The following is a 22,859-nucleotide window of genomic DNA, read 5'->3' as shown; positions in this document are numbered from 1 at the left end:
AATGGTAGTGTTCTCTGAAAAATTGCAAGATGCTTTCCTTTTTCTGAAAACCATTTCTAACACATAAATTTATGCACATCCGTTGTTGGAAAAGCAAAAAAAACAAAAAACGACGAGATTGATATTCCAGTTTAAACCACTATTCTGCCACTTTATATTGTCACTTTCATACAGGTGTCATTTAATGAGGTGCCAGAAATCTCTGGTAAAGCTAAACAAAGAATGTAGAACAGCGCAGCACAGGAACAGGGCATATGGTCCACAATGCCAAGATCAAATCTTGCTTGCTTGCAGATAATTCAAATCCCTCCATTCCCTGCACATCCATATGCCCATCCAAAAGTCTCGTAAATGACATTATCTTATCTGCCTCCACTACTGCCATTGTCAGGGAATTCCAGGCATTCACCACCCTCTCTGTGTTTAAAAGAAAATTGCACCACACATCTCCTTTAAACTTTGCCTCCTTTGCCTTAAAACTAAGCTCTCCAATATTTGATTTTTGAGGAAAAAAATGTCTAATATATCTATGTCTCTCATAATTTTACATCAGACAAAGCAATAAGTTGGGATGTCAAAAAATTTCAAATTCTGGAAGTGGAATTGGCAATAATTTCAATGTAAAGTGCATTGGCAATAAGCCACTGGTAAAAATGCCAATTTCAGTCTTTTTGGGATATTTGAGACTTGTTTTTTCCCCCCATTGTACTGACCAAACCAATCTTGTTTGTTAAGGCTGTTAAAAATGAAGTGAATGTGCCATGTCTCAAGAATTTTGTAGAGATGTTATATCAGACCACATTTGAACTTTCATCAAGAAAGAAACATTCATTGGTAAGTATTTTGATATTGTTATCAAAAGATCTTTTGCAGAATTAGGTCATTCGGCCCATCAAGTTTACTCTGCCATTCAGTCATGGCTCATCTATCTTTCCCTCTCAACCCCATTCTCCTGCTTTCTCACCAAAATTCTTGATACCCATACTAATCAAGAATCTCCACCTTAAAAATATCGCCTCCACAAATTGACCACCCTCTGACTAAATATAACTAATGTTCAGGTATTATAGTTGAAATCCATCTTCTCCTTTCACCTTTGCTCTATCTATTGTACTTGAGTTTGACATGATGTATAGTATGGTAAATCTGATCTGTTTGGAAAGCATGCAAAATACAGTTTTTCGCTGTACCTTGGTACATGTGACAATAATAAACCTATCCTAAACCTAATCTTTAAGCATTCATTGCATAGGACATATTTATTGGAATCTAGTTTGGCTATATTCAATTATTTGGTTCAGTTATTTTATTTAAAAGATACTTATTTGCATTAAATTGAAACAGTGGAAATCCATGAGAATGATTTTTTTAACTGTTTAGTATTACTAGTAATATACATTTGTAACATCACAAATAACATGTTATTTTGAAGAAAGAAACAGTTGATTTTCACTTTGAATTTAAAAAGTGCATTTGTGTATGTCTTCTGTTTTGCATTGTGGTCACTTAATTTTTGGCCTTTTCCAATTAATTGACATGATCTTCCATTTTAAATGAATGGAAAGCACTTTCAATCCTCATGTTTCCTTCCATTAAAAAGAATTGTATGTTGGTTCTTATTAATGGTAATTTTTTTCATCGCTGCAATTTGGGTGAACATAGTTCTGACATATTGTCCAAATCTGAGCTTTTCTCTGTTCCTCTCACAATCCACCTATTTTGCTTCATTATTGAAGCCAAGTGTTTAGTCATAAATGTGAGGTTATCCACTTTGGTGGCAAGAACAGGAAGGCAGATTATTATCTGAATGGTGTCAGGTTAGGAAAAGGGGAGGTGCAACGAGACCTGGGTGTCCTTGTACATCAGTTACTGAAAGTAAGCATGCAGGTATATACAGGCAGTGAAGAAAGCTAATGGCATGTTGGTCTTCATTGCGAGAGGATTTAAGTTTAGGAGCAAGGAGCTCATACTGCATTTGTCCAGGGCCCTGGTGAGACCACACCTGGAGTATTGTGTGCAATTTTTGTCTCCTAATTTGAGGAAGGACATTGATGCCATTGAGGGAGTGAAGCGTAAGTTCACCAGGTTAGTTCCCGGGATGGCGGGACTGACATATGACGAGAGAATGTGTCGACTTGGCTTTAGAAGGATGAGAGGGGATCTTATAGAAACATAAAATTCCTAAAGGATCGGACAGTCTGGATGCAGGAAAAATGTTCCCGATTTTGGGGGAGTCCAGAACCAGGGGTCACAGTTTAAGAATAAGGGGTAGGTCATTTAGGATTGGGATAAGGAAAAACCTTTTCACCCAGATAATTGTGAATCTGTGGAATTCTCTGCCAGAAAACAGTGGAGGCCAATTCACTGGATGTTTTCAAGAGAGAGTTAGATTTAGGTCTTAGGGCTAAAGGAATCAAGGGTTATGGGGAAAAAGCAGGAATCGGACACTGACTTGATCATATTGAATGGCGGTGCTGGCTTGAAGGGCCGATTGGCCTATTCCTGCACCTATTTATCTATGCTTCTGCTCCTTGGCTGTAGTTGATTTTTCAAGCAACCACATTGTAAGATTCACTTCAAAATCTACACCTTTTGAACCAACTTTTAAATCTACACCTTTTGAACCAACCACACCAAAATTTTAGATCATTATTGCCTTTTGCCTAGGCTCATAGAATTATTTAGAGGTCTGGTGATAAAGTTTTACATTGCAGAAACAGGCCCTTCTGCTCACACCGAGGACTACTAAGCCTTGATAATGTCAGTGTTCAGTGTTGTGAGAGTACCTGCCCATACCACCTTCTCAGATTCCAGATTTCAACATCCGTCTGAGTGAATTTATTTTCGAAAATCCCTTCTAACTCTCATTTCTCCCCTCCCCATCATTTCTGCTAACATTCCTTCCTCTGGCTACACAATTCACAAATCTTCTTTCCATATGTCACACCTTAATCTTTTCATCTCTACCCTTTATTTGCCACCTTTATGGGCCCCCCCCCCGCCTTCTCCTTTATCCACCTATAATTTTTCAATCTTTGTTGTACCCCTGCTCTTTTTCAGCTTTGCCCCCCCCCCCCCCTCTTACCCCCCTCCACAATCAGTCTAAAGAAGGGTCCCATCCATAAACATAACCTATCCACGTTCTCCAGAGATGATGCATGCCCTGCTGAGTTACTCCAGCACTTTGTGACTTTTTCTGTGAAGTACCTTGGACTGCTTTTTTTTCCTCATTGTTTTATACAACCAGCATACCCCAGCACGATGACACTGCAGGCAACAGATGTTTGCCCCTATGCTATTTACAAATCATTACTAAAGATCTGTGATCAAGAATACAAGTTTGCTCTTGTATAACTTGTTTTTTTTTTAAATCACATCAAAATGTAAATGCATGATTTGAACTAGATCCAGCAGAGCAATTGACTGGGAGAAGTGAACATATGTTTACATTTGCTAAATATTTTGGGATAAATTTATTGAATTAAATAATAATCATAAATTAAGACACTGTTACAAATAGATGTATTTTGAAAGAAGTAATATTTTCAAATTCGGATTAAGTACCAGAATTTATACTAATCTTGTATGCATAGAATTTCATGGTCATCATTATAATTGTATCTTCATTTCTAACAAAACTATATTTATCCTTTTGTAATTTCTGCCAGTTACTTTATGGGGCAATTTTATGGTAGATATTCCTGCTCAGTGATACTAATTGTATTTTAATACTTGTTTTTGTTTCCAGGCCCTATACCCATTAGTTACCTGCCTGCTGTGTGTCAGTCAAAAGCAGTTCTTTCTCAACAACTGGCACATATTCCTTCAGAATTGTCTTTCTCATTTAAAGGTAGGGAAAGAGTAGCAAATAATGTCTGTTTTATCACCCAATATGCATTCAAGAATTCCTTTCAAAACAAATTCATAGCATGAAATTAATGCACAACACTTGGGCAAAACAAGCTGTCTGAGAAAGAAGTGGAAAGCTGATCTTGGCGTGCAAGTTCCTGGCCTGAATATGGTGATCTTAACGAATGTGTACTTTATACAGCGTGTATTTTTAATCTCATTTCATTTTTATAACTTTTTTTTTGCCTTTCGTACTGTTTTGATTCTAATCATTTTTGGACATCTTTATTTTTCTACTTGCATGCAAATAAAATTCCACTATTATCCCCGATTTGACCTCCATTTATCCACATGTGGTTTCAACCTCATAAAATTAAAGCAACACATCTGGATCAGGAACATGTAGAAATGTTAACCTTTGTTTATGTAAGCGTGTACACAAATCGGTTCCTATTTATAAGTTGTTTATGTGCTTTCATTTGGAGTCTTTTATCTTTTGATTTCCAACCAAATATTATTAAAGATGTGGAGAATTATTGGGTTGGAACTAATGTTTGAATTTCTGATAGATTGATATGAGGCATGACTTTTATCTGTAAATTCCATACATTAGTTTTACAAGAGAACATGTATATTCATTCTGCATGCTTATTCTTGTTCCTACTCATGGCTGTATATGTATAATCTGTCTTGTTGAAATCGCAACTAACTCGCCATATCATTATTTATGCTTGTATTTGGCATCAAAAAACATCCCTTAAAGAGAGCAAGATGTGATATTTACAGCATATTTCATTATTTGTTTGTCGTATTTTCTGAAATAATTATTTTGTGATTATTTTAACTGAAAATACATTGCAGTGCTTTTTGTTATATTTATTATAAGCTGTTTACTTTGCTGAATGTTGCATCTAACTTTGTTCATCAAAGCCCAGGATGAATTTATGTTTGTGCTTTGTTCCCCATCTAACATGCATGGACATCCCATTCTCATGCTTTGTTTTGCTGTCTTGCATTGCTTTATTCAGATGCCATCTAACAACACTATTAGAAAGCAAATAGAAACCTTACAGGTGAGTGTGCATGAACCAAGTTTTCAAGCATTTAGTCTAGAAAATTGATAACAAAAGAATGGTTCTAAAAATAAATGAGTGTATTGTTTTAGGGAATCTGCAATAAGCTATGGCATGAGATTAAAATGATTGCATACAGTGCCCACCATAATGTTTGGGACAAAGACCCATCATTTATTTATTTGCCTCTGTACTCCACAATTTGAGATTTGTAATAGAAAAAAATTACATGTGGGTAAAGTGCACATTGTCAGATTTTAATAAAGGCCATTTTTATACATTTTGGTTTCACCATGTAGAAATTACAGCTGTGTTTATACATAGTCCCCCCATTTCAGAGCACCATAATGTTTGGGACACGTGGCTTTACAGGTGTTTGTAATTGCTCAGGTGCGTAATAATTGCCCCCTTAATGCTGGTACAAGAGAGATCTCAGCACCTATTCTTTCCTCCAGTCTTTCCATCACCTTTGGAAACTTTTATTGCTGTTTATCAACATGAGGACCAATAAGTTGCGTCAATGAAAGTCAAAGAAGCCTTTGTGAGACTGAGAAACAAGATTAAAATTATTGGAGACATCAGCCAAACCTTAGGCTTACCAAAATCAACTGTTTGGAACATCATTAAGAAGAAAGAGAGCACTGGTGAGCTTACTAATCGCAAAGGGATTGACAGGCCAAGGAAGACCTCCACAGCTGATGACAGAAGAATTCTCTCTATAATAAAGAAAAATCCCCAAACACCTGCCCGACAGATCAGAAACACTCGTCAGGAGTCAGGTGTGGATTTATCAATAACCACTGTGCGCATAAAACTTCATGAACAAAATACAGAGGCTACACTGCAAGATGTAAACCACTGGTTAGCCTCAAAAATAGGATGGCCAGGTTATAGTTTGCAAAGAAGCACTTAAAAGAGCAACCACAGTTCTGGTAAAAGGTCTTTTGGACATGTGTGTGAGTGATTGGTGGTGGTCGGAGGGGCCGTAGGCGCAGATTGGCAGCCACGCTTCCGTCAGTCTGCCCCAGGGCAGCTGTGGCTACAGAAGTAGCTTACCACCACCGAGTGTGACTGAGGAGTGAATGAATAATGCGATGTAAAGCGCCTTGAGTATTAGAAAGGCGCTATATAAATCCCATCCATTATTATTATTATTAGATGAGACAAAGATTAACATATCAGAGTGACAGCAAAAGCAAAGTATGGAGGAGAAAAGGAACTGCCCAAGATCCAAAGCATACCACCTCATCTGTGAAACACGATGGTGATGGTGTTATGGCCTGTGCATGTATGGCTGCTGAAGGCACTGGCTCACTTATATTCATTGATGATACAATTGCTGATGGCAGTAGCATAATGAATACTGAAGTGTATAGACACACCCTATCTGTTCACGTTCAAACAAATGCCTCAAAAGTCATTGGCCGGCGGTTCAGTCTACAGCAAGACAATGATTCCAAGCATACTGCTAAAGCAACAAAGGAGTTTTTCAAAGCTAAAAAATGTTAAATTCTTGAGTGGCCAAGTCAGTCACCCGATCTGAACCCAATTGAGCATGCCTTTTATATGCTGAAGAGAAAACTGAAGGCGACTAGTCCCCAAAACATGTATAAGCTAAAGATGGAGAAACCCAGCGGGTGAGCCAGCATCTAGGGAGCGAAGGAATAGGTGACGTTTTGGGTCAAGACTCTTCTTCAGACTGAAGAAGGGTCTCGACCCGAAACGCCGCCTATTCCTTCGCTCCATACATGCTGCCTCACCTGCTGAGTTTCTCCAGCTTTTTTGTCTACCTTCAATTTTTCCAGCATCTGCAGTTCTTTCTTAAACATAAGCTAAAGATGGCTGCAATACAGGCCTGGCAGAGCATCACCAGAGAAGACACCCAGCAACTGGGGATGTCCATGAATCGCAGACTTCAAGCAGTCATTGCATGCAAAGGATATGCAACAAAATACTAAACATGACTACTTTCATTTACATGACATTGCTGTGTCCCAAACATTGTGGTGCCCTGAAATGGGGGGACTATGTATAAATACAGTTGTAATTTCTACACGGTGAAACCAAAATGTATAAAAATGGCCTTTATTAAAATCTGACAATGTGCACTTTAACCACATGTGATTTTTTTCTATTACAAATCTCAAATTGTGGAGTACAGAGGCAAATAAATAAATGGCGGCTCTTTGTCCCAAACATTATGGAGGACACTGTATCATTGTCCTAATTTTACTGGGGCAATGATCTCTTTAAACTAAGCGGGGTTTGGTTATGTATTTTTAAACTCACCTGATTGAAAAGGTTGCCATACTATTGTGAGAAATCTCAGAAAAAGTAAATTGAAAGTGTTGTTGTGCAGTAATAGTCAGGAAAATCTGTCAGTCTTGCAGCACCATAGGTCCCAGGGCCTGATTATCATATGAACTGTAATCCTCTGGGATAAACATGCAATGTGCTGCTGCAATGTCTTTGGTTTCTGCCCAAAAGTACCTTTGCATTGCAGGGTTCTCATAATTTTGTTTGTGAATACGGCATTCAGTAATCTAGTATCAGCACTATAATGTATGCTTTTACGGCTGTCAAGGTTGCATTAATTCTGGGTATGGAGCTGTGGAGATGGATGCACTTTGTATCTGCCCCCTCTTCTTTCCCTGGCCAAGGTGGAGACATGCCGCAGGTCAACATTCAATCCCTCCTTTTTTTATACTCCTCAAAGGTAGTGTCTGACTCATCTTTGTAAACCTTGCATACTTCCTTTTTTTTTTTTAGACCAAATTTACAACCTCTTTGGTCATCCAAGGTTCCTTACTTGGCCACCCTTATCCCTCCTCCTTACTGGAACATGCCAGTTCTGTACTTTGATCAACTGTTCTTTAGACGACTCCCACATGTCAGATGTAGACTTGCCCAATAACAACTGCTCCAAGTGTACCCTCCTGAGTGCCTACCTGATAACATTGTAGTATGCGGTACTCCAATTTAGTACCTTCCCGCAGGGCCCAACCTTTTCCCTATACATAACAATCTTACAGCGTGTGAAGTTGTGATCACTATCCCCAAAATGGTCTTCCAGTGAACCACCAGGCACCTGACCAGCCCCATTTCCCAACACAGTATGTTCATAAGTTCATAAGGCCATAAGTGATAGGAGCAGAATTAGGACATTCGGCCCATCATGTCTACGCCATTCAATCATGGCTGATCTATCTCTCCCTCCTAACCCCATTCTCATGCCTTCTTCAGTGGATAATCTCTGACACCCGTACTAATCAAGAACCTATCTATCTTTGCCTTAAATATATCCACTGACTTTGTCTCCACAGCCTTCTGTGGCAAAGAATTTCACAGATTGACCGCCCTCTGACTAAAGATGATGTTCCCTTCTCAGGTTGGACTATCCGCATACTGTTTCAGGAAACCCTTTTGGATACACCTCGCAAATTCTGCCCGTCTAACCCTTTGGCTCTGAGCAAATCCCAGTCGATATTGGGGAAATTAAAGTCACCCACTAAGGCAACCCTGTTGCTCTAGCATTTTTCAGCATCTACCTATTCCTTTATGTCCTGCTTGTTATTGGGAACTCTATAATGCAATCATATTGGAGTGTTTGCACTTTCTTATTTCTAAGCTCTACCCATATTGCTTCAGCAGATGAACCCTTTAGTAAGTCTTTGTTGAGTGCTGTCAGTCTCCCGGCTTAGTAGCGCAACTTCTCTACCTCTTTTGCCTCCCTCTCGATCAGGTCTGAAGCATCGAAACCCCGGAATATTGCGCCGCTAGACATATCCCCCCTCACAGCCACATTTCCGCAATGTCTGCTTGTCAATTCACTCATTTCTGTTGCGAATAGTGAATGAGAAAATGGGACACTAACAAAATCTTTTATATTTGAGATACCATTATTTGGAAATACTTTAACGATCTCAAATGCTTTTGGGCTATATAACACAATGTATAATACACTGTAAATGGATAAATTGTAATCATATATTGTCTTTCTGCTGACTTGTTTGCACGCAACAAAACTTTGGTACACTTAACAATAAACTAACTAACTAACTAACTAATGAATATGATAAGGGAACTCCAATGGTCAGGAAGCATCAGTCAATGGAATGGACAGACGACGTTTCGGTTTGGATCCTTTCTTCAGACTGAAGAAGGCTCCTGACCCGAAACATATCTGTTCATTCCTCCCACAGATATGGTCTGACCTGTTGAGTTCCTCCAACACTTTCTGTTTTGCTAAAGATTCCAGCATCTACAGTTTCTTGTGACTTCAAGATGAATTTGATGTGACCAACATTATTAAGCTGCTGTAATTGCTGCAGTACGGAAGGATATTTTTCCCGTAACTGTTAGCCGTACCCTCTGCTCCTTTGAAGCGAACTTCAAAGGATATTGATTAGCACACACTTAAACATTTTTTAAGTGTATATTCAGCCTTGGGAAATTTAAATTACATCCTGTTTGGCAATACACTCATTTCTGACGTGTGCACGAGAAAATTAACACCAAACAAAGACCAAACAAAGCAACATAGAAGAGGATTTAACTTCCTCTGACATTTAAACAGTTCATTGTTTTTGTTTTGCGTGCAATATGTTTGTGGATAATTCCCACATCTGTTGTGTGATTATATGCATATTCATAGGACCAGTCAGTTTTTGATTTCTGGCTATTGAATTATTTTGTTTTTCTCTTTCAGAACAAAGATCCCAAAATGTCTCGGGTTGCACTGGAATCACTGTATAGGTTGTTATGGGTTTATGTAATCAGAATAAAATGTGAAAGCAACACTGTAACACAAAGGCGAGTAACAGGCGTACAAATTTATATTAAAAATATAAATGAATTGTTGTTAAGCACTATAATATCCTGAAACACATTGAGCGGTGTCAGAAACTTTGGTTGTGGAATAATGTTTTCTTTCGGAAGAGAATTAAGAACACTGGGACAAAACATAATTTATTCAAGTAGGTTTAGAAGTGTTGCTCTGAAACTTCCACCAAAATGTTATTGATTGACCCATTTGCTGTGTTTTTGTGTGTATGTAACGAATTCAAACACGTGATTAATTTAATCAGAAATTATTCGAAAATTGCATGCAACACAGTGACTGACTTGGAGTACTCGAGTTTTTTTAAAAATCACTAGTAAACTATTTTTGTTATCTATCCATCTCGAGGCATGAAGAACGCCTTAGTGATTTTGATTAGTACAGGTGTCGGAGGCTATGGGAAGAAGGCAGGAGAATGGGGTTAGGAGGGAGAGTTAGATCAGCCATGATTGAATTCTACTCTTATTTGGCTTGTTAATCTGTTACTGTGCAGCCAGTTGTTTTGGATTGTAGAAATTATTGTTTTGAATCAAGAAAATACTTAAAATAAACGGCAACACTTTCAAAACTGTTCTACAGATCCAGAGTGTAACTCTTTATTTAAACTTATCTGGATACGAACGTATAAATTAAAAACATGAGTAGAACATTGGGCATCTTCTTTAAAAAAGTCATGATTAATTATAACTTGAACTACACATTCCTTTCCTGCACTCGGTAAGCTTTCATCTCCTTGCTTATTCATTTCTATTTAATTCTACCTTAAAAATATTCATAAACTTTCTTCCTCAAATTATTGTAGAAGCAGGGTTCCAGGGACACAGATTCCTGAAAAATGTTGCCTCATCTCTGTTTTGAATGGGTGACATCAATTATAGATTCTTTCACAAAATGAAGCGTCCAAACCACAGGCACCCGGTTAAGACCACTAAGATGACTAAACACAAAAACCTATATTGTTATAATAGATTAATTATCGATGGTTCTCTGATTTTATAAAGTTGTTGAGCTATATTTTTATTGGGTAAATGTGGCAATCCACGACTCAACTGCCAATGTATCCCTGCATAAATGAGTTAATTTGGGATCTCTGTGCAAATGTTAAAGCCTGAAATTATAGTAATCTGTTCACAGTAGTTTTCCTGACTGATTTGAAGCTTAACCTCACTTACGCCAAATTGCAGGTATTCCCATAATATTTGAGTGTCAGAAACGATTAATATATTGACAGCTTTGATGACTTGCATTTGTTAGTTGTAGGTTTCATAAGTTTGAGGCACAGAATAAGATCAGTTGGCCCATCAAGTCTACTTTGTCATTCAATCATGGCTGATCTATTTTTTCCTTGCAATCCCATTCTCCTGCCTTCGCCCCATAACCCCTGACACCTTTATTAATCAAGAATCTGTCAATCTCTGCCTGAAAAGAATAGTTTCTTTTCCGGTTGTTTCCCTGATAGGATGTGTTCTGCTTTTATTTCACAGTATCCCAGTGCTATTAATTATGGGGGAAACCTGTTGCTGTGCAGGTGCTCACACATGGCTAATGGAGCTATTTTCTTCCTTTATTTCCATTGGGAGAACGACGAGTTAAAAACAATCATTTTGTGTACATTAATACTGGACCTATAACTAAAATTGCTTTTGGTTGTGACATCTCTAGTCCTTTTCGACTCTTGAATTTTTGCCAGAGTTTTGGAGCATTTTGCTGCTTATAAATTACATTTTGCTTATAACATGAAGTAACTTAATATCATCTTAAGGTTCTTTCTTATCTGTAAGCTACAATTTCATACATCATGTCCATACAAGTGCTGATCAAGATTTAATTTACTTTTTCACATTTTTACTCCGTAAACAGTCGCCTTTTAAGTATCGTATCAGCACTTTTCCCCAAAGGCTCCCGCAGTGTGGTCCCACGAGATACGCCTCTGAACATATTTGTGAAGATCATCCAGTTTATTGCTCAGGTATGATTTTCCTTCAATATTCAAGGTGTGGTTCTTTTATAATCATAAAATTAAACGTTTTCTGACTTTTCTTTCTGCTTTATTTAACCTCGAAGTGTCGTGGTTAAGAGACTCAGGGTTGGATAAGATGACACAGACACGGAGAATTCTTCAAGATGACAAAAGCCTTTATTTGCAAACATCTGCTGGAACATTCAGAGATGACACCACCTGTCCGTTCTCTAATTGCTCTCTGATTTCAGAAAAAGGCTGCTTTTTATTACAGTTTTTCAGTCATATCTTTTCTACCTTATCTTGCATGCTGCACTCCTTTCGCATTAATCTATCTTCGATTCTAATATTCTCTGTCTTGCCACCATTAACTTCCGACCTTGGTTCAGTCTTATTAAACTTTACATTTCCCCTCATTCTCCTTCGCCACCCTTAAATTCCAACTGTTACTCTAATCTCCCAGCTATGTCTACTTAGCCACCCTTATGTTCTAGCTACAGCCAAGGTTACACACACCATATTATAATGTTACATATTAGTTTATGTTGAGTACCAAGATACAAATGTATTTATTAAGAACACAAAGATGCAAAAGTAGAAATAAGTAACTTGTTTAGTGTCTTGTTTACTAATTGTTTACTAAAATGATTTAATTAGGTGCTGCTAAATGGCTACCAATCACATGAGGCTAAGTAAAATAAGCTGATGTCTGATTACGTAAAATAGCTGACATCTATAACTTCCATAGAAGCACATTCATGAAATTACATTATTTGGTGCACCTATTAATAATTCTGTCCCATTAAAAATGCTTAATTTTCATTAAATTAAATTAATCTTTAATTGGCCTAAGGCTGCCAATGCCTATTCTTGAAACCTGCTATTTCTTCACCATGGCTGCATTCAGAACTGATGCCATTACCAGTAGTTTCTTGGCCATGATAATGGTCCAGACATTTATTTTTATATCAAACTGTTTCAAAGACAAAAAAAAAGCAGAGTGGATGACTGCTTGCATTGTTCCTGATGCGGAAGGTCAGAATTACTATGACAGGAGACTACCTTAAAACATCCTTCACTGGAATCTTCTGCCAATATGGATAGGGTAAATGAAATGCAACATATTCCCAATTAATTGGTCGATAGCCTCGGTGAAGGTATAATTGATTGTGTCTGCCAGAGATTTTAATATGCCTGTAATCTGTTCAATGATGCCAGTTTGTGTTCTGCCAGATCTATTGACCTCCTGATATCATTAGCTATTGCAAGGAAATATAGCCAACCAACATGCAATGTTGCAGGATGTTCTCAAGGTAGTCTCCTGTCATAGTAATTCTGACCTTCCTGCTCAGGTCAGAAGTGAGAAGTTTGCCGATGACTGCGCAGTGTTCTGTTCTGATGCAGCCCTTCAGACAAGCTCAAGCCTGCTCATATGCAGCGAGGCTGAGATGATAAATGATGAGTTGCGGTGTAAATGATAAGTGACATGGCACCACACAAATCCAGGGAGTGCTCATCTATGAAAATTAACATGCCAAATCCACCATCATCATAGAGCTAGCATTTACATCAGGTTCTGTGCTATATGGTTGTGCTGATGTTGAAAAGAGCTTATGAATGTATATGACTGAGATGGTAGGCTCCTGGAGGAGGTAGTGATGGGAGCGGTCTCGCAGAAGCAGCGTGTGGGCTCCAAAAGGTGGAAGTGGTGGTGGCATGCGTGGGCTTCTGGAGGAGGTAGTGATGAGGACAGGTTCCAATGGCAGCTGAACTGGTAGAAGTACGGCTGGACAGCAGGCCTTAGTAAGCATGGGGCTTTAACAATTTAAAGAATTATTAGCACGTCACCTTGCAGTTGAAATATCTGGAAGATGTAATATTGATTCTGTTCCATCTACCTTGGGAAAGAATTAAATTGTATTAATTCAAAACAATTTAAAATTGCCGCAATAAATATGTTTAGAATCCTCGTGATAATATGATTGGGATTCAAGAACAAGGAATTAATTTTAGCAGGGACACTTGGTAAATATTAGACAGAATGTTCCAGCCATTAATTTCATTTGCAAAAAGCTTTTATTTGCAATGTGTACTGATTTGAAGCCAATTTTGTTAATATGAATTTGCGTGAAAAATTAATGGTTGATTACAAACAGTATATTTAGTTGAAAGTCCAGCTTTTGAGATGGTATACCTATAAAAAAGTGCATATTTTCAAATATCAGCATTGCCTCTGCATCAATATTTGGGGGAGAAAATTGACCATAAGTCAGGACCGACTCTTTTGACTTGTCGAAACCTTTCCGCCAGATTTGTTAGAGTAATATATTATGCTTTCCACTTGGATTGTTGAGTGCTGCTCTAGCAACACACAAGTGGTTTAATGGCAATCAGAATTAATCAGCTCAATTGATTGGTTCCCCAGCTACCTGCCATGTTAAATTGTTTACCATCAGTGCACCATGGATGCAGTGTTTGCCATCAATAAGATGTCTGTGGAATTCTCTGCCTCAGAGGGCGGTGGAGGCCGGTTCAGGCCGGTTCTTTGGATGCTTTCAAGAGAGAGTTGGATATATTTCTTAAAGATAGCATAGTCAAGGGATATGGGGAGAAGGCAGGAACATTGATCGTGGATGATCAGCCATGATCACATTGAATGGCGGTGCTGGCTCGAAGGGCCAAATGGCCTACTCCTGCACCTATTGTCTATTGTCTAACTCAACAGTAGCATCTCCTACACTCGTGAACTCTGCTGCCAAGAAAATCAGAAGGCAAATGGCAATGCTTTCCCCTACAATTTCTCACTTCAAAATCTCTCACTGTCATGACATAGAAATTGAAAACTGATTCTTGCTGGTGCATAATTCTAAACCTTTCTAACAACATTGCAGCAGTATTCTCGACATGCTTTCACTAATTTAAAATGAGCAATTAGGGTTTGATGTAACTGCTATCTCTGAAGGTAAAACTCAACCTATGAACAAATAAAAAGCAAATTTTGTTGTATTGATATTTCCTGAATCTTGTAAAATTGATCATGCAGCATGGATATAATAGAACCAAAATTCTTTGGATTAAAATTTCACCAACATCTGGTGTCATCTGAGGAAGCAGAAGCGTTGGTGTGTTTTCTTGGCTATAATTTCAACGTGGTCAATCCAGGCCAAATTGACACTTAGGAACTTGAAGTACTTTGTAGCAATCCAAAACTAATCCCATGGCCTACAGTTTATATTGTTTCAAATGTTCATCAGCTCTTCCTTTAAGGTATGCAATAATTAGTCTTTGTTTATGAAGCCCATATTATTGTGGTCGTTTTCTTGAAATTTTATCAATGTGCACTTTCTTTTTCAAGAAATTATGATGTCTTCACATTGTGTCTCATTCCAGCACATTGTTCTATCGAGTGAAATGGACTTTAGATTTGAAACTTTTGAAATACTGTGAGGAAATAGGCCAGTTGGCTCACCAAGTCCACACCGACCTGCCATCAACTGTCCACTAGCACTGTCCTACACATTAGGGACAATTTGCAGTAGCCAATTAACCTACAAACCTGTATGTCTTTCGAGTGTGGGAGGAAACCCAAGTGGTCACAATAAGAATGTACAAACTCCAGACAGACAGCACTTGTTGAACGATCGAACCTGGGTCTCTGACATTGCAATATCGCTACTGCTGCTCCATTGTACCACCCACTAGTTAGCTGCTTTCCTGTGATGCCATTCTATTGTTGACCTTGTCCAACATGGTTACCCATCTGAGTAATTACTGGATTGTCATGTTGAGCGACCTGATGGAACCATGCTTGCCTTCCCTCGTCTTATTTAAATGGTGACCCTCAGTGATGTTAAAATTGCACCCAAATTGATAAAACTCAACTCTTTTCTTCCGTCATTTTTCATGGCCCTTCTTTTGCCTCTGAGCTTCTAAACTATTGGTCCAACACCTAATCTTGTGTAATATACGTTTTCCCCTGCTAAAGATTGGAAATGCATTGCTCACTTCATACATTGCTGTTGTTGCAGGATAATGGAACTCGGTCCTCTAAATGCGAAACTGAATAATTCATATTTATGGCTGTGTTTTCTCACATCCATCAATATTACAACCACCCAATTTGAGGGAAACATTGATTAAAAGAGTGGCAAAGAGGTGGGAGGAGCTGTTGTGGAGCATAAATAAAGGCATGTCTCTCTTCGGGCATGATTTGCAATGCATTTTGAAATTTAACAGTATTTTTTGTGTTTAAACAATAGGAGCGGCTTGATTTTGCAATGAAAGAAATCATATTTGACCTGCTTTGTGTTGGAAAACCATCAAAAACATTTGCCATTAACCCAGAGGTGAGACTTCAATTTAATTCATGAACATACATTTTTGGTGCTATTAGATGAGAAACCCCAAAATAAGAATTCATGTACCGAACTATTATAGAACTTATGTACATGTAAAATTGTAAGTTACATTAAATTACACAAACGTTTAATGATATTTTCACCATAATGGTATCCCAATTGATGGTAATCTTGTGTTTATGGGATATGTACATTTTAATCTTCAAAAGTATCAAACCTAATTGAAGTTTTAATTGTTCCAATGTACTGCAAATAATAATTACTTTTGCTTCATCGTATATTGAAGTCATCAATAGGAACAACAATATTTTGTTAAATTATTATGCGCTGCATTGAGATGTTGCAATCATTCTAAAAAACGAAATATTGCTCTTTGGACATAAGCTCTACTTGCAAATTATGTTTTAAAATTATCGGATTTAACAAGGTTCCTGAATTTCACACCATGTAGTATGTCAAATTGCCAAATTAGTATTACTATCCTCAAAACAATCCGAAATAGATTCAGAAAGTGACAACCTGGGAATATTTAATGTCAGCAAAATCCACAAAGGGCTTTCCAATACCAAATTGCTCTCTCAGGTAAATGCATATGATTCCATTGCAATATTTAAAAAAACAAGATCTAATTGGCATTATAATAATTTTGCTAAGAAGAATCAATTGCTTGTGACACTTATGTTCTATGACTTGTCTCATTTCGCCTATATTTATTTTAATAGTGATGTAAAGACAAATTAAAACGTCTTGACATTAAAATAATCTTGATATTGTAATAAAGCTATTCTCTGCCTCTTGTAAGATGGAACTTGTTTAAAGTGTTTTAAATGTTACTTGGTTTAAATGTGTTTGCTTTTTTAAATAATGTGTTACATTTTAAGCAATTTTTAATCATAAGGTGATGATCATACCATTAGGTTTCCAGAGATTATTGAGTGGGATTTGGTAATGTTAGATTTGTTGCAACTGAAAGAACTCATGGCTTTAAATTTTTGTTGCAGAGAATGAACATTGGGTTGAGAGCATTCCTAGTAATTGCAGATAGTTTACAGCAGAAAGATGGGGAGCCTCCAATGCCAACAACGGGAGTTGTTCTTCCATCGGGTAGTACACTGCGAGTAAAAAAGATCTTCTTGAACAAAACCCTTACAGATGAAGAAGCTAAAGTGATAGGTTGGTTTTTCTATGTGAAAAATATGTCTGTTTGATTTTTTTTGTTACATGACATGAGCTTCATGCTTAATTTCACCGTTGTGGAAATGACAATAAACTAGTTTGAATGAAGTATATAGAGGTCTTGCTTTAGTCTAACATGTTTTATACACCGCACTATGACTACCTACTCTCATCAATCTGCCCTATTACTTTCAAGGATTACTGAACTAGCAATGCTAGATATTCGACATCATAGAGAGTCATACAGCACGGAAACAGGCCCTTCAGCCCAGCTTGCCCATACCAACCAAAAGTGCCCCTTTCTACACTAATCCCACCTGCCCGATATGGCCCATATTTCTCGAACCTTTTCCAATCCATGTACCTGATTAATTGTAATACCTTGTCATTGAAAGTTATTGCAGTCAATGAAAACGATTGCTAGTTCCAAGTCATATTTGGCATTTGAATGCAGAATAGCTGTGTTTCTTACCACCGCCAGTAACGAACAAGTACTTGGCAACAATGTCCTGTAAACCACCTTACTTAATATAGTTCATGATGGTGAAGGCATTGGAAACGTTTAATTGTAATTAGGTATTACAATTAGACTGTTTGAATGCAGAGCCGCTATGTTTACTGCACCCTGTATTGGCATCACCAAACAAAACTGCTGCTCGTATGTCATATATTTGACAAAAACTTTTCCTAGGAAGGCATAGAACCAAATATACATTTCCAATCAATTCAGCACCATAAATTACAACTAATGTAATTCACAACAAGTTATTGCAAAGCTCTGTTTAAATAATGGCCATTGAATGTAACTCTTCTTAGATCCTTTCGATGTGGTATGTGCTCCCATTTTTAAATTCAATTTTTGGGATCTGACATCAGCCATCCCTAATTGTCTGGAAGGAGATGGTGGCAAGAATTGCAATAGTCCTCCTGGTGAAGATACTTCCAGTATTGAGACTTGGCGATAATGGGGGCTGGTAATATATCTGAAGTCAAGCTGGTGCCCATGTTAGAGGGAGACTTGTTAGTAGAGGTTGAGAATTTGGGAGATGCTGTGGGAGTAGGATGGATGGGGAACTACATCTTGTAGAGGTGATATGCTGCAGTTGCTATACGCTGATGGTGGAGGGAACAAATGTTCACGGTGGCTGATACGAGCCCAGTCAAATGGCTTGCATTGCCCTGGGTGGTGTCAAGCTTCTCGAGAATTATTGGTGTTTCAATCACACAGGCAAATACATGCTTGATCTTCTGAAGTATGGTATTTCACTGTTCTCTACAATAAATTATATTTGCTCCTTATATATTGACAAATGCTTTGTCATATATCTTGTCAAATGCGTTGCTGAAATCTGTGTAGTTCACATCAAATGAACGGTCTTTGACCTGAAATATTTTCTGTGTTTGCATTGCTATTGCCCCTCTCCATCCACATCTCCTGAAACCAGGATTATTGGAACTCTTATTCTTGAAACCAGGGAGATTGAGCTGCTGATCCCCTTTCCCTCATTAAGCCATATCTCAATAATAGTTCTGACACCAAATATCTATCCACGTGGCAAATGGGACTAGCTGAGATGGGGCATGGTTGATTGGCATGGATGAGTTGGGCTGAAGGGCCTGTTACAAAGCTGCATGACTCTATGCCTGTGCTGTATTTCCCAGACTCATGGCTTGAAGTATAAAACTACACTAGTCTGGGAAAGATACTGAATGGAGAGAGGCCCTTCGGCCACTGAGATTGAACTAATGATCAACCTCCTTTTCCTACTCATCATGCATCAGTTTCAATTCTTATTCTCTCCCCATTCCCATCTACTCTGCCAAAATTCCACTACTCATCTACTTACTATGGACAGTTTTAATGAATTAACATATGAACATTTGGAAGAAAATCAGAGCACTCGGAGAAAACCCATGTGGGCACAGAGAAAACATGTACACTTGACAACACTCCTGGTCGGGAATTAACCCAAGTCTGTTGGCTATGCCATTGTACCATTCAGGTACTACCAAACTCCTTTGCTGCCTTCGATTTCCAACTTGTTTCTTCTACTGATTGCCTGTCTTCAGTAATCAACTTTTCCTCTTTGCCTTCTGAAACGCAGTGTCCTATCACCATGGTAACCACAACAGCATGAGCAAAGCGCCCCATGGTTATATCAGTCCAAGTCCTGTTATTTCTGCTCATTTGTCCAGTGTAAATTCCAACCACACTCCCATGAACTGTGCCCCAGGAATCATAGGTACTCTCTACAGCACCATGGCTTCAGCTATACATTTAACAGAACTGTCATGTTATCATACACAATATTTGGTGATGCCAATGAAAATTAAAAATCCACCAATTTCTACCCTCCTGGTGTTGCTTTTTAAACTTTTTCCTTGTTTTTTTTTTTTTCAATCAAAACTTTTGCTCTCTTAGCACCCAGTCTGATTATTCTAATTCACAGCAACTTATAAAGTTAAAGCTGCCAACAAAGTTGATCACATGGGAGAAGAAAAGCTACAGAATTAATTATGTTAAGTGACCTCCGTAATGTTTGGGACAAAGAGCCATCATTTATTTATTTGCCTCTGTACACAATTTGAGATTTGTAACAGAAAAAAATCACATGTGGTTAAAGTGCACATTGTCAGATTTTATTAAAGGGTATTTTTATACATTTTGGTTTCACCATGTAGAAATTACAGCTGTGTTTATACATAGCCCCCCCATTTCAGGGCACCACAATGTTTGGGACACATGGCTTCACAGGTGTTTGTAATTACTCAGGTGTGTTTAATTGCCTCCTTAATGCAGATATAAGAGAGCTCTCAGCACCTAGTCTTTCCTCCAGTCTTTCCTTCACCTTTGGAAACGTTTATTGCTGTTTATCAACATGAGGACCAAAGTTGTGCCAATGAAAGTCAAAGAAGCCATTATGAGAGAGAAACAAGAATAAAACTGTTAAGAGCCTATCCCACTTTCACGACCTAATTCACGACCTCTGCCGAATTTGCCCTTGACTCATACTCGCAGCATGGTCGTCGGGAGGTCGTAGTAGGCCGTGATGCTAGTCGTAGGTACTCGTGGCATCAAGTAGATCGGGGCGTTTTTTCAACATGATGAAAAATGTCCAGGAGTAACAAAGGTCGTGACAATGGGACAGGCCCTTTAGAGACATCAGCCAAACCTTAGGCTTACCAAAATCAACTGTTTGGAACATCATTAAGAAGAAAGAGAACACTGATGAGCTAACTAATCACAAAGGGACTGGCAGACCAAGGAAAACCTCCATAGCTGATGACAGAAGAATTCTCTCTATAATAAAGAAAAATCCCCAAACACCCCTGTCCGACAGATCAAAAACACTCTTCAGGAGTCAGGTGTGGATTTGTCATTGACCACTGTCCAGAGAAGACTTCATGAACAGAAATACAGAGGCTACACTGCGAGATGCAAACCACTGGTTAGCCACAGAAATAGGATGGCCAGGTCACAGTTTGCCAAGAAGTGCTTAAAAAAGTAAGCACAGTTCTGGAAAAAAGGTCTTGTGGACAGATGAGACGAAGATTAACATATCAGAGTGATGGCAAGAGCAAAGTATGGAGGAGAGAAGGAACTGCCAAAGATCCAAAGCATACCACCATATCTGTGAAACACAGTAGTGGGGGTGCTATGGCCTGGGCATGTATGGCTGCTGAAGGTACTGGCTCACTTTTCTTCATTGATGATACAACTGCTGATGGTAGCAGCATAATGAATTCTGAAGTGCATAGACACATCCTATCTGCTCAAGTTCAAACAAATGCCTCAAAGCTCATGGCTGGCGGTTCATTCTACAGCAAGACAGTGATCCCAAACATACTGCTAAAGCAACAAAGGAGTTTTTCAAAGTTAAAAAATGATCAATCTAATCACCCGATCTGAACCCAATTGAGCTTGCCTTTTATATGCTGAAGAGAAAACTGAAGGGGACAAGCCCCCCTAACAAGCATAAGCTAAAGATGGCTGCAATATAGGCCTGGCAGAGCATCACCAGAGAAGACACCCAGCAACTGGTGATGTCCATGAATCGCAGACTTCAAGCAGTCATTGCATGCAAAGGATATGCAACAAAATACTAAATGTGACTACTTTCATTTACATGACATTGCTGTGTCCCAAACATTATGGTGCCCTGAAATGGGGGGACTATGTATAAACACTGCTGTAATTTCTACATGGTGAAACCAAAATGTATAAAAATGGCCTTTATTAAAATCTGACAATGTGCACTTTAACCACATGTGATTTTTTTCTATTACAAATCTCGAATTGTGGAATATAGAGGCAAATAAATAAATGATGGGTCTTAGTCCCAAACATTATGGAGGGCACTGTAACAGGCCATTTTCATTCATAATGATCGGATTTCATACTTTAAAAAATGCCATGCAGAGATTCATCTGTAACTTGTATTTCCAACTGGCTTTTCATGATTAGAAGAACGAAGTGTATTAACTATGTCAACATATTTTCCTATCAGGAATGTCATTTTATCACCCCCAAGTGAGGAAGGCCCTTGACAGCATTCTTAGACATTTGGACAAGGAAGTGGGAAGATCTATGAGCATGACTAATGTACAAATGTCCAACAAGGAGCCTGAAGATATGATCACGTAAGAAACAAATATGTAAAACTGTAAAACAAATGTTTGACAAAGCCTTTACAGAAATATAAATACTAAAAATAATCAATATGTTTTCAAATGATGATTCTGCATTGTCTAGTTTTGATTTTCATGAAAACATTTGAACAGGAGTCATCAAATGGTTCAACAAGGACGGAGGATATTTTTCTTCCTGCTTATACTTTTTTTGTTTGGTAGAGCTATTAAATGAATAACCACCTTGCTCTTTTTCTTTTCCCTTTATATACTTACACGAATGTTTTCCCTTTATCTACTTACACAATTACTCTTGAAAGATACCATTTAATTTTGTGTCTATCTCCAATTATATGGAGTATAAGAGTAAAGTGAAGGTTACCAGATTGTGCACAAAAATGCTGGAGAAACTCAGCGGGTGCAGCAGCATCTATGGAGCGAAGGAAATAGGCAACGTTTCGGGCCGAAACCTTTCTTCCACTATAAACCCACAGACTCCCACGGCTATCGTGACTACTCTTCCTCCCACCCTGCTTCCTGTAAGGACTCCATCCCCTATTCCCAATTCCTCCGTCTACGCCGCATCTGCTCCCAGGGTTCCACACCAAGGCATCGCAAATGTCCTCATTCTTCAGGGAACGGGGGTTCCCCTCCCCCACTATAGATGAGGCTCGCACCAGGGTCTCCTCCATACCCCGTAACACTGCTCTCTCTCCCCATCCCCCCCACTCGCAATAAGGGTAGAGTCCCCCTGGTCCTCACCTTTCACCCCACTAGCCGGCACACAACAAATAGTCCTCCGTCAGTTTCGCCACCTCCAACGTGACCCCACCACTCGCCACATCTTCACATCTCCCCCGCTGTCTGCCTTCTGCAAAGACCGCTCCCTCCGCAACTCCCTTGTCAATTCATCCCTTCCCCGGGCACTTTCCCTTGCAACCGCAAGAGATGCTACACCTGTCGCTTTACCTCCC

The 22,859-nt window shown here is 38.6% G+C and overlaps 1 protein-coding gene and 1 long non-coding RNA gene across 8 annotated transcripts in view; one reads left to right on the top strand and one right to left on the bottom strand.

The window, feature by feature from the left end:
- The window catches only part of fryl (FRY like transcription coactivator), a 318,781-nt gene that overhangs the window by 172,298 nt on the left and 123,624 nt on the right, over positions 1–22,859 (top strand). For 4 of the 7 annotated variants that reach the window (XM_033028312.1, XM_033028287.1, XM_033028282.1 and 1 more), the window contains exons 10-16: positions 736–834; positions 3,749–3,850; positions 9,631–9,734; positions 11,623–11,731; positions 15,982–16,068; positions 17,082–17,253; positions 21,765–21,897. In XM_033028312.1, the coding sequence (XP_032884203.1) occupies positions 736–834; positions 3,749–3,850; positions 9,631–9,734; positions 11,623–11,731; positions 15,982–16,068; positions 17,082–17,253; positions 21,765–21,897 (806 nt within the window). Of the gene's footprint in view, positions 1–735; positions 835–3,748; positions 3,851–4,877; positions 4,923–9,630; positions 9,735–11,622; positions 11,732–15,981; positions 16,069–17,081; positions 17,254–21,764; positions 21,898–22,859 lie in introns of all 7 variants that reach the window. The other 3 variants (XM_033028305.1, XM_033028264.1, XM_033028273.1) reach the window with 1 other exon arrangement.
- On the bottom strand, positions 11,881–12,306 carry LOC116977685. Its single transcript, XR_004413279.1, has 2 exons — positions 12,167–12,306; positions 11,881–12,101 (listed from the first exon to the last, which is right to left on the bottom strand). It is a non-coding gene; the product is annotated as an uncharacterized LOC116977685 (long non-coding RNA).

Source organism: Amblyraja radiata, chromosome 1, assembly GCF_010909765.2.
Source record: "Amblyraja radiata isolate CabotCenter1 chromosome 1, sAmbRad1.1.pri, whole genome shotgun sequence".
NCBI classification, from domain to species: domain Eukaryota; kingdom Metazoa; phylum Chordata; class Chondrichthyes; order Rajiformes; family Rajidae; genus Amblyraja; species Amblyraja radiata.
Note: the sequence above shows the minus strand (reverse complement) of the source record. Positions and strands in the feature narration are given on the sequence as shown.